The 16116-nt window shown below is 34.8% G+C and overlaps 3 protein-coding genes and 1 non-coding gene across 4 annotated transcripts; 2 read left to right on the top strand and 2 right to left on the bottom strand.

The window, feature by feature from the left end:
* The first annotated feature begins 2181 nt into the window (after positions 1–2181).
* Positions 2182–5036, top strand: LOC111901295 (flocculation protein FLO11). Its single transcript, XM_023897149.3, has 5 exons — positions 2182–2791; positions 3033–3144; positions 3329–3446; positions 3537–4544; positions 4671–5036. Exons 1-5 carry the CDS (start codon positions 2587–2589, stop codon positions 4938–4940), a joined length of 1713 nt encoding a protein of 570 aa, XP_023752917.1. The 5' UTR covers positions 2182–2586; the 3' UTR covers positions 4941–5036.
* Positions 5037–10109: 5073 nt separating this feature from the next.
* LOC111901297 (clathrin light chain 2) lies at positions 10110–11558 on the top strand. Its single transcript, XM_023897151.3, has 3 exons — positions 10110–10498; positions 10842–10995; positions 11083–11558. The coding sequence occupies exons 1-3, from the start codon at positions 10203–10205 to the stop codon at positions 11407–11409; spliced, it is 777 nt and encodes a 258-aa protein (XP_023752919.1). The 5' UTR covers positions 10110–10202; the 3' UTR covers positions 11410–11558.
* A 244-nt stretch (positions 11559–11802) lies between these two features.
* Positions 11803–11890, bottom strand: TRNAM-CAU (transfer RNA methionine (anticodon CAU)). Its single transcript is given in 2 exon segments — positions 11803–11838; positions 11853–11890. It is a non-coding gene; the product is annotated as a tRNA-Met (tRNA).
* A 25-nt stretch (positions 11891–11915) lies between these two features.
* LOC111901296 (probable LRR receptor-like serine/threonine-protein kinase At3g47570) lies at positions 11916–15157 on the bottom strand. Its single transcript, XM_023897150.3, has 2 exons — positions 12385–15157; positions 11916–12307 (listed from the first exon to the last, which is right to left on the bottom strand). Exons 1-2 carry the CDS (start codon positions 15155–15157, stop codon positions 11916–11918), a joined length of 3165 nt encoding a protein of 1054 aa, XP_023752918.1.
* Positions 15158–16116: the final 959 nt, after the last annotated feature.

The raw sequence follows: 16116 nt of genomic DNA, 5'->3' as shown, positions 1-16116 counted from the left end.
AAAACGTATTACGAATATTCTTAATAAATATATTATGTAAAGTCCTTTAAGGTTTGATTGAACAACTTTGGCTAAGCTTGAAGAATGAGTTATTTTATTTATTTATTTTATTATGGGTTTCACATTGATATAAGTTAAAATGAGTATTTGATAGATAACTTTAAAGTTACTAAACTTATAACTATGTGGTATCGAATATATGTCATTTGTTATAAGTTACTGACCTCTAATTTATTAAAACTCTTTATAAATTATAAGTATCCCATGTAACTTGAAAACATATTTTTAGTTATTTTGCCGAACATTAAAAAATAGTTGTATCGTTTAACATCAAAATGTTTTTCTATTCAAACCATACACTAAAAATTTACAAAAAAAACATATTTTAATATTATAATATAAACTATAACAATTATTAAAATTGTAAAATATATTAGAATTAACCAAATAGAATTAAAAGTTTTGGTGTGATGAATAGTGTTATACTAAATAGAGAAGTTATTATTCGATCATATCATTTTTGTGTTGAGTTTAGTGGTCTATTGAAATGCATTTTCACATCAAAATACTAGTTTTGTATATTCATTGGAATTGATCTTATAAATTTTCGATACCATAAACTAATCTAAATATTTTTTTTTAAAAACTTCCATTTAATACCGCGCTAATAGATTAAAAAACACTTGTTATCAAATGAACAGTTCGAAACATACCTTAGTTTACGTAGGGCGTGTTTGGCACGGAGCTTTTGGAAGCGTTTGGGAGCTTCTAGCTTTTGATAAAACGCTTTAGTTTAAACAAAAAACTTCGTTTGACAGTATGAGCGTTTAACTTTTAGTTTTAACAAAACGCTCTGATTCTAAAAGCTACTTCATGTAGCGTTTAACAAAACGCTTTTGAGCTTTTGAAATCAATTTCCATAATTACCCTTAAAAATATATTTATATATTTATTAGTTTTTAATCAATTGTCCTTTTATGTAATTTTATATATTTTAAAAGCTTCCAGCTACTTTTGCTAAACATTCATATAACAAATAAAAACTACAGCTTTCCGCTACTAGCTACCTGCTACACAGTACCAACTACCCACTACCAGCTAACCGTTACCTGCTTCCAGCTAACAACTATTTTTGCCAAACACATTCGTAATATCATCGTTTTCATGGTGTGACATTGACTCATAGAGGATAGATCTCCCCCGTATACGTTTGCTTGACTCATCTCAATATCTTTTAGGTATTATGTATTTTCAAATATCAAATATTATAAATAAAGGACGATGAAAGGTGAACCCAAATGTCACCAAGACAGAAAAAGAAAAGTTTGAACCTAAAACTTTTAGTTGTCATAACGTGACTTTGAAGTGAGAAAAACTCCACTATAAGCCCTTTGCATTATGACTATGTAGCGTTGGGCCCGTCTTATTATGCCAATTTACACTTTCACCTCAACTCTTAAATCCTTCGGGACCATTTTTGATGTTGTACACGATTCTAAATTAAGTTCACATGTTACATAATACATACACCGTTAAAAGTTGAAGCATAACAGAGTATTCAACCTTTATTTAATTTTTTATGTATAAAAACAACTTTATTTATTGAAAGCATGCAAAAATACAACTAAAATACAACGCAATCGACAATAAACATATACAAAATGTACAACCGTATATATATATGACTATCTTCTTTAGAGGGTCTGAAATATTTTTTTACTCAACAGAATAGCGACAGTTTTTGTTTTAATTAATTTTTAACAGTTATCGGTTGCTATACTATTAATGCTTTTTGTTTATATAAAAAAGTATATTTAAGGTCTGATTTTCATTTTTTTAAACGGATGTTAGAGGGTGAAACTTTATGTACTTTTCTTAGAATTAGTATAAATTTTAGGGATCGAAACAAGCGTACACAAAAACATCAAGGGGTCAATTGTTGACGCTCATTATGAAACGTCTAAACGAAATAAAAACGCTTTCATCAATTAACATTCCTTTATTAATGGTTATCCTTTATTCCAGAGTCTAAAACAACAAATCCAGATAGTGTTACAACTTTTAATCCAAAGAGTATAAGTTACTCAAGCATTCTTGCTCCGGTTCTGAGATATATTTGCCTAAAAATACTCTCTCTCCCCCATTTGTGTCTGCTGGTAATGGACTAAAATTGACTCAAAATTGTTCCAGCTCTCTCTCTCTCTCTCTCTCTCTCTCTCTCTCTCTCTCTCTCTTACAGTCGTGTAGTGTTCGTCTCCATTCTCACCAAATTTCAAAATTCAAAGCTTTGATCAAACCGGATGTTTTACAGATTTCTTTGAAATACTAACAGTTCTCGGCGATTCTTGCTTGTGTTGTTCAAATGCGTGGATTGGGTTTGTTTTTTTTCAGAAAATTTCCGCCACAAATTTAGAAGCGTTGCAGTTCTATTGTCAGATCTGGTGCTATAAATTTCCGGGCACTTGTTTGTGTAGCGTGCACTGTGAACTCGAAAGGTCAGGTTTTTGGTGGTGACGTGAAAAATCTGTGCTTTGTTGGGTTTATGTCTAAGGATTAGAAAATCCGTGGATAATATAGTTAGCGGCGATGAATCGGAGTTTTCGGGCACCGGAAAAAGAAATGCTGGGGCCGGTGAAGCAACGGCAACAGCAAATGATGGGGAGTTTTAGGAATTCGGCAATGAGAGAGAAAGAAGACGAGCTAGGGTTATTTTTGGAGATGAGAAAACGAGAAAAAGAACGTCATGATGTTCTTCTTCACAACGCGGAGGAGGAATTCGACTCGTCACTTGGTATTCCATTTATTTGATGATTATTTTCTTACTTCAGTTGCTATTGCTTCAAAATAATTAGTTTATGACCTTTTCTTATCGTTTTAAGTAATAAATCTTGTAATATATCATCTAAAATTTAGGAGTAAAAGGATAGGAAATCCCTAATGAATTTCTCTGATATGTGTACCCTACCTGGCCATTTGGATACTGATTTATCGTCATATATTTCAATAACTATATACAAAATTTGATGTCACAGGATCAAGAACAGGAAATTCTCCCAAATTCAGTATGCCTTCTGCAACCAGTATGCGAAAAACGGGAGCTGATGAATTCCTCAACTCTGAAAGTGATAAGAACGATTATGATTGGTAATCTTGTCTTATGTTTAATCCAGTGATTAGCCTTTTATTCTTCCAGTCTTATTCTGTGGGGCTAAAGTTACTTGTCACACCATATGTACAAATTGTGGTTCTATATTCTTGTAGAGTTGTAGTCACATGTTACTGATCACATTTACACATTTAGTAAAGTTAGATTGTTATCTTTTTTCAGGCTTTTAACACCCCCGGGTACTCCTCTGTTTCCTTCACTGGAATCCGAATCACAGAAAACAGTCATGAACCAGAATGGAGCTTCTAAAGCTCATCATCCAAATGCACCAAAATCTAGAGTAAGACCCTTCTATCTTTGTTTAATAATCAAGTGGTGGCTGGCTCTTTCTGTATTAAGTCAAAAAACGTGGTTTTGGTAATTGGTGCAGCTATCAAATACACAACCAGAGGCAGTGGCTACTAGGACCAACATGGTGTCTAGACAACGAGCCGCATCTCCTGGACCAAGTGCAGGACCCCGTAGGCCAACCTCATCAGGTGGTTCAGGTTCAAGGCCTTCAACTCCAACCAGTAGACCAATCCTAGGCACATCATCATCATCATCATCAAGAACCACATCAAATTCACTCCCTAAAACCACCACAGTTTCAAAACCCACATCAAGGCCTACACGATCTTCAACACCCACCACCTCTCGACCCATCATTTCTTCATCTAAATCAACAGCCCCACCTAGATCTTCTACCCCTACTTCTAGGGCAACTCCAAGATCTTCAACCCCAACCCCAACAAGTAGGCCATCTTTATCCACAACCAAACCAACACCAAGGGCATCCACACCCACCCGAAAGCCAACCACAGTAACAAAAACACCTGCCCCACCAGTTAAATCTCCCACAGTAAAAAACACAACACAACCATTAGCTGCTACTAATTCTCCCAACACAAGACCAAGACCATGGAAGCCTCAAGAAATGCCCGGTTATACCCTCGATGCACCACCAAATCTACGCACCTCACTCACCGATAGACCCATTTCTTCCATCAGAGGAAGGGCGGGTGGACCGAGTAGCCGGTCTTCTTCTATTGAGCCTGTGCCTAATGGAAGAGGGGTGAGAAGGCAATCGTGTTCGCCTTCAAGAGGAAGGCTTCCTAATGGCGTTAATGCCACTAATGGAATGACTCGTAAGAGTGGAGCCTCGGTGCCTATTCCTGCATTGAATCGTGCTTATGCTAAAGCTAATGATAACATGAGCCCGGGATCATACGGGACCAAAATGGTTGAAAGGGTGATAAATATGCGCAAATTGATTCCACCTAAGCAAGACGACAAACAATCGCCACATAACTTATCCGGGAAATCCTCGTCACCTGACAGCTCAGGTTTTGGAAGATCACTCTCCAAGAAATCTTTAGATATGGCCATGAGACATATGGTATGTTTTTCCTTTTCCTTATTGGGCCACTGTGTACTTGATTTACATCTCACATGGACAGACAGAACAGTGTGGGCCGGTACAGGGTTGTTGGAAGACTAACCTTATTTTTTTTTGGTGGGGCAGGATATAAGGAAGACGGTACCAGGGAACTTGAGGCCGTTGATGACTAAGATTCCGGCGTCCTCGATGTATAGTGTGAGATCTGGGAACGGGCCTGGGCCCGGGCCCACACGGGGTCGGATGATTAGTGTTTCAGATTCTCCACTTGCAACAAGTAGCAATGCAAGCTCTGAAATGAGTGTCAATAATAACAATGTGATTGATGAACATATAGAGGATGAGAGTAACAGTGAAAAAGGTGTCCGTTCCCCAGCTAGCATTCGTGGTAGATGATCTTTTTCTTTAAAAAAAAAAAAATCCTAATTACTTATTTGTATGTGAATGACAAATCCCGTATCATTAAATCGATCTTAGCGCATGTTTCTTTAACGCTGTTTTGATAAATAATCTTGAAAAGTGCGTTAATGGTATTCTATTCGGATGTTGGGTTATGTCTTTTCGAAAGAACCAGTAGACCTAACTACGGTGAATTATTGATGGAATGATTGGCAATTATTGGGAAGAATAGGGACCAAGATTGGAAAGGAATCAATCAACATAGGGAGGAGATATAATATGAGAGAGTGGGACCCATTTAATCCAGAATTTCAAAGCTTTTTAGATTCTCGTCACATGGGTGACAAATATGACTACGACCAATGGGCCCATGGGCCACAAATTGCAAAGCACCCACCTTTGTAGTCTGTGCTCGAAAGGGACAATTGAGCACTCATTTATTGTAACCATCCTCTTCCTGTTTAAAAGTTTAGGCCAAACGGATCAAGAGTTGGTAAATATGAAAGTTTGGTCAAATTTCTTGGCCAAAAGTTTTGACCACTTCTTTTTATCAAGTACGATTACATTTATAACATCTTTAAGGAGGATATGTCTATCTGAAAAGTGAAAAAGTAGATATCAAACACATGGGAGTATAAAAGCTATTGACATTTTGACATAGTCCACTTGGGTTAACGAAACATCATATTTATTGTACTCTATATGCGAGTGAAATAACCACTTTTACATGCATATTCCATACATAGGTATAATAAAATGATCCATCTTTTGCAAATTTCGTAAATGATCATCATCTTCTGATCTATTTGAGAAACTGGGTTGTTGAAAAAAAATTGGGTTGCATTTATGAGCTACACCATGCTAATACTTCCATAACTTCCGCTCCTAACCACCCACCACCGCCAACTGTACCTTCTCACCATTTATGTAGCACACAACCATCAACTCTACCTTCTCACCATTTATGTAGCACCCTTGATGAGCAATTTGAAAATTGAAATATAATTGTAAAAGCAAATTTAAAGTAAACTTTATAAAAGAGGGCCATTTAAGAAAATCTTTTTGTGGATAAAAGATACCAAACGGTGAATTCCTTAACATTTAAAAATGTTTTAAATTGTTAAGGCATATGGGGGTGTAACAAACTAATTAGAGTCGAAGATCAAGTAAACAATCTTTTCATACATTTTAAACCTTAAATGCGTGATTATTCAAATTTCCAGAAGCTAAGATCCATCTTTGGTCTTCTACTAAGTCTTCCAATCTGAATACATGTCAAAATACATAGATTGAGTTTGGAAAATCCAGTAAGTATTTTCGGGGGTCAACTGTTAAGGGCATTGCACAAGGGTGATAATCCATTTCGAAAGTTAAACTCCTGAAAAGGTTACAAAACTTCAAAAGAATAGTAAGATTAAAGATGAGAATTTGGCTCGGAAACCTGAACCGAACCGAATAGGCCCGAATAAGCAATTCGATTCAGGTTTCGGGTATCCATATTATGCTTATTTGGTTCGGGCTACCCAAATAAAAGCTTATTCAATTCTAAATATCTGACCAAAATAAACATTCCTCGTCCCCTTTCTCTTATCAACAAAAAATCAAAATCACGATTCACACTTCTGTCATCGCCCTTCATAACTGAAAATAAAACCTACGCTTGTTCTCGTCGTTTCAAAATCAACCAATCTTCTTAACTATTTCCAAACTCGAAATCACTTATGTCAATCATTCCTTTTGTTTCAGACTTTCAAAAATCGACCATTCCTATTGTCTCTAAGGTTTCACGAATTTCTACTTTATATAGTCATGAAAAATTAGGCGCTAACTCAAGAAACTCAAGTAAGAAATTAATTCTCATTATGTTAATCTACTATGTAATGTTATTTTTTCAATGTGTTATTGTGTTATGTTAGTCTTTAAATGTTTTATGTTGATGTATAAAAGTACATTGTTATTCTATTATACGGGTTAAAGAATTCTAATACGGTTTATTCGGTTATTTTCTGGTTATAGTAGGTCCTTAATCATCTTATACATTTTATAAAGGTAATAACCGAATCGAACCGATTAATACCCGAACTGAACCGAACTCATATTGGTTAATTGGTTCGGTTTTTGGGTCATGCAATTACTCATATTCGGTTTTCGGGTTATTCGGGTTCGGATCGGTTCGGTCCGGTTCCGACCTTAATAACATCCCTAAGTAAGATCAATAGCAGGGGAAAGAAGCATTCTAAAAGTAGCATTGCTCAATATCATCACAACGTCAACAGTAAATAATCATCAATTATTAAATGCAATGCAAATGCTTCCATTTTCATAATCAAAGTCAATCTCCAAGTCCATAAAATCACTCACATTAAAACATGATTCATAAACTAGAAGCATGCGCACATCACACATAAACCGTACGTGAGGTAGCTAGCCTTATGTGCAACTGAAGCATGTTGAGAATACCATCACATATATAGAGGTTACACAATTTCAACCCATCCTAAGTAGATGCATAAGTTCATAAACAGAACCAATTTCAAAGGATACACTTTACCTTTTAAACTCGCAATGAGAGTACACAACTGGTTGGTGATCGGTGAAGAAGCCATCCGTTGACATTTTTCCCAACAAATTACAAAAGGGCGTGTTCGGCAAACTAGTTGGTAGCGGATAACTTGTAACTTGTAGCGTTTTGTTAAACGCTACAAGAAGTAGCATTTGGATTTGAAGCGTTTTAATTAAACTAAACGCTAGAAGCTTGTAGTGCAAAACAAGCCTTTTTGTTTTAAAGGGAGCGTTTTGTCAAACGCTAAAAGCTAGAAAATCTCAAACGCTCTGTGCCGAAAACGCCCAAAATACATTAATATAAAGGCTAATTACATAAAAGATAGGGAAAACTTTAGAAAAACTCAACATATTTTCACCAAATGCTTAGAAAAACCACTATATTATTTTTTTAGTACACTAAAATCCTTATATTTTCTAAAATTCTTATTTAAGGTTTTCTAAGCTTAGAAAAACCTAATCTATTTTCATGAAAGGATTAAAAAAACCATTATATTATTTTTTTTAGTGCATTTAAACCTTTATATATATATATATATATATATATATATATATATATATATATATATATATATATATATATATTTTAATCTAATGAATTATAACAATAGAAACGTTAAGAATCGAGTACCTAACATTTTTGGTTATATAAGATTTACCGAGCTCAATGCCTTAAATGATACATTTTAAAAAATATAAGGGTTTTAACGTAAAAAAGTAATATAATGTTTTTTTTAAAACTTTGATGAAAATATGTTGGGTTTTTATAAAATTATCCCTAAAAGATATTATATTTTGACATTTTTTTTATTTAAGCTCTACACATTTTTTTTCCTATTAAAGCCACCGGAAATATATATCGCGACACAAATCACCATATGATGACTGATGAGACGGCTTACTTTTTTTTTTTTTCGTTAAAGTTACAACAAATTAACTTCTTTTCTAAATTAATAATAATAATATTTTTTTGGTTATAAAAATTTGTTAAAAGCAGAATAGTTGTTAATGGCAATGTTATTTTGTCATTTTTTTTCCTTTATTTTTTTGTATTTTTAAAAAATAGTTTTTAGGTTCTTATAACAACAAACTTTTTCTAGTTTAACAAGATCTTTAATAAAACGTTTATAGTTTTTTGGTTTATGTGATATTTTTCTATAATTTAAAACAATATATCATTTTAGATTATTTGGTATTGACATATTTTTCTTATTCTTTTTAGTGTGACACTTACCCTAATATAAATAAACTCTAATTCTTTATTTTCCACTTTTCCATCACCATTGAAGATGAATTAAATACTGAAAACTTTCTCAACTTCACCGTTTTCATAAACCACAAAATTCAGAAGAATTGCATGCATTATATGTATTTTATTCTTAAATAAACAAGTAAAACTAAAGCTATAATAATCACAATAACAACTATATCTAAATGCTAAGGCAGTAAACAAAAGACATGTAACATCCTAAACCCGACATAAAATACACCTATTAGAAAACAAATAATCTGATTAGTAAGTTTATTTGATGATTAACGACGATTTAATTCTAAAAAAACATAAAACTCATTTAGAAACATTTAAAATATAGACTAAATGAAAATTTTGTGACAACAACCATAAAAATATATGAAATTTTAGCACGTTAGATAAAACTAAATAACTTTTAGCATTTGTGTTGCTAGCCCTTAATAAAAATATATGAATTATCAACAATTTTGCCATGAACTAAATAAGTTTCTTTTTTGGGAAATTAAGTAATTTAATCATTATAAATGAGTTTTTCAAAGAAAATAACATTTTTTTTCTTTCGGTTTTTGAAAATAACAACTCTCTCATGAATGCCCCATTTCCGGACTACTATTCATATTCTGAAGTACTTTTATTTTTTTTCAATTTTTTTTTATCAAATTATATCTGAAATGTCTATTTTGAGGTGTCTAAATGAGCACTTATTCATGAATGCTCTATTCCATATTTAATATTCAAATTTCAGAGTTATTTTTGCTTTGTTTTTCTACTTTTTTTTTTGTAAGAAATATATCTATTTATGTCTGAAATGTTAATTTCAAAGTGTTTAATATCACCGTTTTTCAATAAAATGTTCGAGTTTATGCATTAATATCGTATATAGTTTACATTTTACTATGTTTGTTTAACTTTTTGTTATATTTAAGTAAAAATGATTTTTTTTCTCGAACTTCTGAAGTTATTATTTTTATTATTACTATTATTATTTATTTTTTCTCGAAATCCGAAATTTCAGTCTGGAACCAAAAATGTTGATCCAGAATTCCAAAATGTTAATCCGAAATATCTTTTTTTTTCTGTTACAAAATATGTTTTTTTTTTTTTTGGTTCGGCATTGCCAAATGGATATTTTGTTAAAAACAAAATTTTAAATTATTTTTTCTTCAAATACATATAAACTTGCAGTTAGATTATTTAATTTTCCTTATAGAAATCCAACAAAAAAAAATGAGCATTTAAGCTAAGAAGATACGGGCCTTGTCGGATTTCTTTAGAATCGTGTCCTGACTCCCGACCCATCAGATTTGGGCCTGTAACGGGCCTATATAAAAAAAGAAGAGTCTTAAATCTTAATTCAAAGGAAAAATAACGACGACAGTTCACCTGTTCACCAACCAACATAAGACGATCGTTTAGAAACAGATCGCCTAGATAATCAGTCAACCATGTCTTCTTCGTTTGATGATTCAGTAGCCGATCCGGTTTACCTTTCCGATGATGGTTTCATAATTGAAGACTCTCCGGTTTTGGTTACCGAGGAGGAACAGGTATCTAATTATCCGTCCCCGACGTCGATTTTCGTTTCTGGTGGAGGATTATCGCCCGATCAGCCCGAAATTTCATCGGTTAACGAAAGTGGAACGCCATTCGAAGGTGAGTATATGGCGTCAGATGGATCGATTTTGCCTCCACTGTCGGAGATGCAGCCTGAGGAGGGTTTTGCACTTAGAGAATGGAGGAGGTTAGGGCTTTATCATTTTTATTAATTTTATGATATTATTTAATTACACAAGCTCATGGATTAATTTCGTCTGTTTATTTTCTCATTCTACTATCATGTTATGCTTTGATCGATTATACGCTCTTGAGTTCTAGGCAGGAGAATCAATTAGCTGTTGTAGTATTATTCAGAGAATCAGTTGACATTTAACTCTGATTATATCTGTTACCTATTCTGACTGTAATTGATATCAAATTCATTGAATGATTAGTCTCGATCTGACTCATTGACAGCCCTAATCTAACGGTAATCTGATATGTTGTATGAATTTTGAATCGGAACCCTAACATGTTTCTCATGACAGAGAAAATGCATTGCGTTTAGAAGAGAAGGAGAAGATAGAGAAAGAGTTGCTAAACCAAATCATTGATGAAGCAGATGATTATAAAATTAACTTCCACAGCAAGAGGAAAATCACTTGTGACAATAACATAGCAACAAATCGTGAAAGTGAAAAGGTAAGCATGAATCTTTCTTTGCACACATTTTATCACAAATTCTCAAAAATTGGGGGAAATTTGAAATTGGATATCCAAATGTGGTAGGTATATTTGGCTGCAAGGGAAAAATTCCATGAAGAAGCTGACAAGAGTTACTGGAAGGCCATTGCAGACCTTGTTCCAAAAGAAGTGGCTGTTATAGAGACAAGAGGATCAAAGAAGGAACTAGACAAGAAACCTTCAGTTGCTGTTGTCCAAGGTCCCAAGCCTGGAAAACCAACTGATTTATCAAGGTTGAGGCAGATTTTAATAAAACTGAAGCACAGCACCCCTCTCCACCTCAAACACTCCCCGCCACCACCTTCTGCCTCTACCACCACCACCACATCCTCCACTTCTCCTCCTGCTGCAGAGGCTGTTGCTGTTGCCTAATTTTTTTTATTATGTCTTGTTTTTTGTTGATATATGATTAGCTGAGAAATTTGGAGATTTAGATGTTGATGCAACTTTGAGCTGTGTTTTTTTTTCCTTTGTTTATGGAACTGTCAAATATCTGTCTTATAAATCATTCTTAATGTTCATCATCGTTATGCAACTAGAAATCCTTATGTGTTCAGTGTTCATCACTATTTAACACATTCTGTAAATTAGAAAAGAGATCGAACATCTATTTCCCTAAGATCAAATCAATCTGTAACATGTGCTCAAATATCCCGTACAAGAGCAAACATTAATAATGATTTATAAGACGATGAGTCATTTATATTAAAAAGTAAACCAGTACCCAAAAAAAAGCTTTACAAAACTGTAGAAGGGGAAAAAGAATGGGGTGAGAGAGGCTCGAACTCTCGACCTCAGGATAACTCAGATATAGCTATGAGACCTACGCGCTAGCCAACTGCGCCACCACCCCGATGTCCAAAATGGTCTACAAAAACCTAATTATCTGTAAGGAAAACATTGATGCGACGCAACTCAAAGATGATTTTGCTCGTATTTATTCTCTCTCTAGGAGATTCGACGGAGCATGCCAACCCTATTCGTGCCAAGGAAACGAGACCCTGTTCCAATTTTTGGTTTCTCTCTTCATCATGACTGTAATCACGTCGGACAGTTGCAACTTCTATCTCCTCCTCATGGACAGGCAATAGCGCCGGTTCGATGATTTCCATTAGACGATCAGGCAACGCCATCATCACATAGCAATGGAGGTTCAACCCTTCTTCGAAATTTTGGTCTGTAGGTCTCTTTCCTGTCATCATCTCTAACAACAAAATCCCAAAACTGTAAATATCTCCTTCTTTTGTCATCTCGCTTCCAACTCCATACTCTGCATGTTATCATCAATTTTACAGTTTCATATTCCAATAATAATAAATTTCACAAACGATTGTGTTTACAGGTTACCTGGTGCTGCATACCCAACAGTTCCTCTTATTCCGATTGAACTGCTTTGGTGTGGTTTCAGTGGAAGAAACTTTGCCAACCCGAAATCACCAATGTGAGCAACCATGTCACTGTCGAGTAAAACGTTGCTTGGCTTCAAATCACAATGAATTATGGGAACCTCACAGTCTTGATGGAGGTAATGAATGGCATTAGCCACATCTATTGCGATTGTTAATCTTTCACGGAGGTTTAATCTTGGTGGAGTGAGATTGAGAATCTCTTGTTCGGGGCTTGGATGTAGCCACCTTTCGAGATTTCCATTTGGCATGAACTCGTAAATCAGAGCTTTGAAATCGTTACCTTGAAAATCAATAGACGAGCATGAAGTAATGATTTTCACAAGATTACGATGCCTTATGTTCTTCAAAGCTTCACATTCTGCCATAAAACTCTTCAAAGCTCCTTGGTTTTCAAGCTGTAGAACTTTAATAGCGACCATTGCACCAACTGGTTCAAGGAAGCCCTTATAAACAGCACTGAAACTCCCCGTCCCAATCAGGTTTTGTTCGGAGAATTCATCGGTAGCTTTGAGTATGCTTCCATAAGAAACCCTAGAAAATGGTTGCACGATTGACACTCCTGTTGGTTCTGGTTGCCTTTTCCTTCTTTGCCAACGAAACAATAAAAACAACGCCATCGCCACAACTAGAAAGGAGCAAACCGGGACGACGATTAGAATAACACGTGATTTCGTCAAACCTTTCTTTGATGTTTCTTTTATGTCACACTTTGGTAGCCCAAGTTCTGGAATGCCTCCACATAAGCTATCGTTTCCATCAATGGCGATTGCACTTGCATTCTTGAAGATTCCTGTGATGGGTACTTCCCCATCAAGATTATTAAACGACAAATTCAATGAAGACAAGTTTAGTTGCTCCAAAAATCTCGGAATCTGTCCTGAGAAGTTGTTGCTAGAAAGATCAAGAGTCTTGATACCTCTCAAATCTTTCATACTGGTAGGGATTGGACCTTGAAAGGAATTGGCTTTCAGATCAAGGTATTCCAGGCTGGTGCAGCTTCCAATTGCATCTGGGAGCGATCCAATCAAATCATTTTGTGATAGATCAAGTTTGGTTAAGCTTTTGAGGTTTCCAATCTCTTGGGGAAGCGACCCAACTAAATGATTTTGAGCAAGATTTAGGGCTTTCGACAGGGATGATAGTTGAAAAACCTCAACTGGTATTGGGCCAGTAAGATTGTTTCCAGAGAGATCCAACCACGCTAAACTCCTACAGTTTCCAAGATTTTGAGGTATTTTCCCTTCTAATCTATTAATCGACAAACTCAATTCATATAACAATGAAAGATTTCCTATAAAATCTGGAAATTTACCAATGAAGTTGTTATCATGTAGGTATAATAGTTTTAAATTTTCAAGATTACCAATTTCACTAGGAATTACGCCTGTCAACTGATTAATTTGCATGTCCAATGACTCTAATTTCACAAGATTCCCTATTCCAGCTGGCAAGCTCCCATAGATCAAGTTCCGACCAAAAGATAGAGATTTAAGTTGAGATGAGAGATTGCCTACAGAATCAGGAAGCACTCCTCTGAGCTGGTTTTCATGAACAAGCAATCGTTCTAATTTGCTACAGTTGATCATGGAATCAATGAACTTCATCTCATCACCTTCCCAACTCCCTAAACTGTTGGAAAACAACCCAAGAAAACGAAGATTTGGTATTCCTCTAAAACTCACACCAACTTTCCCAGTGAAACCATTTTCTGCCAAGTTGATATCTTCCAAATTTGAACAATTAGAAAACGAAACAGGAATGCTTCCTGTAAACTTGTTTCCCCAGATTTGAAAATTTTCAAGATCCGGTAGCATCAATCCTATATCGCTTGGTAACTCTCCGCTGATTTGATTCTCAGAGAAATCAACAATTGATAAAGACGATAAATTGTAGATGGATGGAGGGATTATACCGTATAGTTGGTTGTTGCTGAAACCGATTTTTTTCAAGTTGCGCAATCGACCTAAACAAGATGGAATGATTCCATCCAGACGATTGTTTGCTGCTGATATGGCTTCAAGAAAAGTGAAGTTCCCCAAAAAAGACGGGATCCCACCTGTGAAACCATTATTATGAAGTGTGATGATGGTGAGGTCGATGAGTGAAGCAAGCTGTTTGGGGAGATTTCCGGTTAGTTTATTGCGGCTCAGCCCAAGAACAGTGAGTCGGGTGCAGTTTGATAAAGTGGCGGGGATTTCACCGGTGAAAGAATTGTTGATGAGGATTAGTTTCTGCAACCTGAAGAGAGCACCTACTTGAGGTGGGATTACACCAGTGAAGGTGTTATTGGATAGTCTGATGACTCTGAGAAAGCTCAGGTTTCCAATGTGAGGAGATAAGGTACCGACAATGGCTCTTGATTCAAGATCCAGTTTGGTGACTCTTGGATGCCTGCGACCACATGTGACACCTTCCCATTGGCAGAAATGGAGGGAGGTGGAGGTGTTCCATTTCCATGTTTGGAGAGCTTGTTGTGGGTCATGGGTGATGCTTGATTTGATAGCCATGAGTGCAAGATGATCGGTGTGGGTTCTGGCATATGAGGCAATGGCAAGTGTTGGAACCCATGATGATAGCAATGCTATTATTATTATTATTATTATTATTATTGCATGGAACAATGAAGAAATGTATGCCATGAGAAACTTTTTTTTTCCCTTTGAGTTTTTTAATTCATGTGATGTCTGGGATTCGAGATATTCGATGCTCATTAAAAAGCATTTGTATGGGAATGAATGTTCATGGAAAGATCTAAACGGGAAGAAATTATATGATATGGGCTCCAGCCTCCCAAGTCTTGAGTCTTGTATGTCGACAGTAGAAGTATTTGATGGAGACAGGAGTGAAGCACGGGCTCTAAGTCTACAGTCTTGTTTTTAAGACTGTTTTTATACGTTCACTACATCAAACTCAATTCATTACTTGTTCTTGGTCAAGTAATATATATATATATATATATATATATATATATATATATATATATATATATATATATATATATATATATATATATATATATATATATACACACACACGTGCGAACGAGTAGAACTCAAAAAATGGTAGGAAACGCACGTACAATTTTTGGCCTTAAAATTAAAAAATAAATGACAAAGATTTGATTTTATTTATCATAATATAATATTGTATTTTGCTAATTAATTGTGAGATTATGATAATTTCCAGAGAAAGTTAATTGTTTGAAGGGTACAAATGAAAAAAACAAAAAATTAAAAGGAAAAAAAAGAAAATTCGGCTTATGTGGCCTCTGCAGGAGTTGACATGTGCCGCTACCAAACATGACAAGTGTCCGACCCTTATTGGCTGGTGAGTTTTTTTTTCCAACCGCTTAGTTTTTCGGTCATAATTTTTTTTTCTTTGATCTTTTAAAAAAAACAAAGTTATTAAAATTTAATGCTTTATAAAATGAGCCAAATCATGAAAATTTGAAATTTTTTTATTTTTTATTTTTTTTATTTTTTACATTTATAAAAAAACCCAGAAAAAAATTCTCTAAAAATTATAAAAACTTAAGAAATCCTTCTATTCACTTTGTAAATGGGTTTGACGTTTGTGTCATTGACGAAAAGATTGGTGAAGAATTGTCCTTACAATCTTTACCAACTTTTTGGTCCTTACCGAATCTGGACAAAAAAAACGTAAGAACTTG

This window comes from Lactuca sativa, chromosome 2, assembly GCF_002870075.4.
Source record: "Lactuca sativa cultivar Salinas chromosome 2, Lsat_Salinas_v11, whole genome shotgun sequence".
Lineage (NCBI taxonomy): Eukaryota > Viridiplantae > Streptophyta > Magnoliopsida > Asterales > Asteraceae > Lactuca > Lactuca sativa.
Note: the sequence above shows the minus strand (reverse complement) of the source record. Positions and strands in the feature narration are given on the sequence as shown.

Coding starts and splice junctions, on each gene's coding strand:
- LOC111901296 (XM_023897150.3), bottom strand. CDS start 15,157: ATGAGCATCGAATATCTCGAATCCCAGACATCACATGAATTAAAAAAC. Junction 12,308..12,384: donor TGTTGGGTATGCAGCACCAG/GTAACCTGTAAA, acceptor GATAACATGCAG/AGTATGGAGTTGGAAGCGAG.
- LOC111901295 (XM_023897149.3), top strand. CDS start 2,587: ATGAATCGGAGTTTTCGGGCACCGGAAAAAGAAATGCTGGGGCCGGTG. Junction 3,145..3,328: donor GATAAGAACGATTATGATTG/GTAATCTTGTCT, acceptor ATCTTTTTTCAG/GCTTTTAACACCCCCGGGTA. Junction 4,545..4,670: donor ATATGGCCATGAGACATATG/GTATGTTTTTCC, acceptor TTGGTGGGGCAG/GATATAAGGAAGACGGTACC.
- LOC111901297 (XM_023897151.3), top strand. CDS start 10,203: ATGTCTTCTTCGTTTGATGATTCAGTAGCCGATCCGGTTTACCTTTCC. Junction 10,499..10,841: donor GCACTTAGAGAATGGAGGAG/GTTAGGGCTTTA, acceptor TTCTCATGACAG/AGAAAATGCATTGCGTTTAG. Junction 10,996..11,082: donor CAAATCGTGAAAGTGAAAAG/GTAAGCATGAAT, acceptor CAAATGTGGTAG/GTATATTTGGCTGCAAGGGA.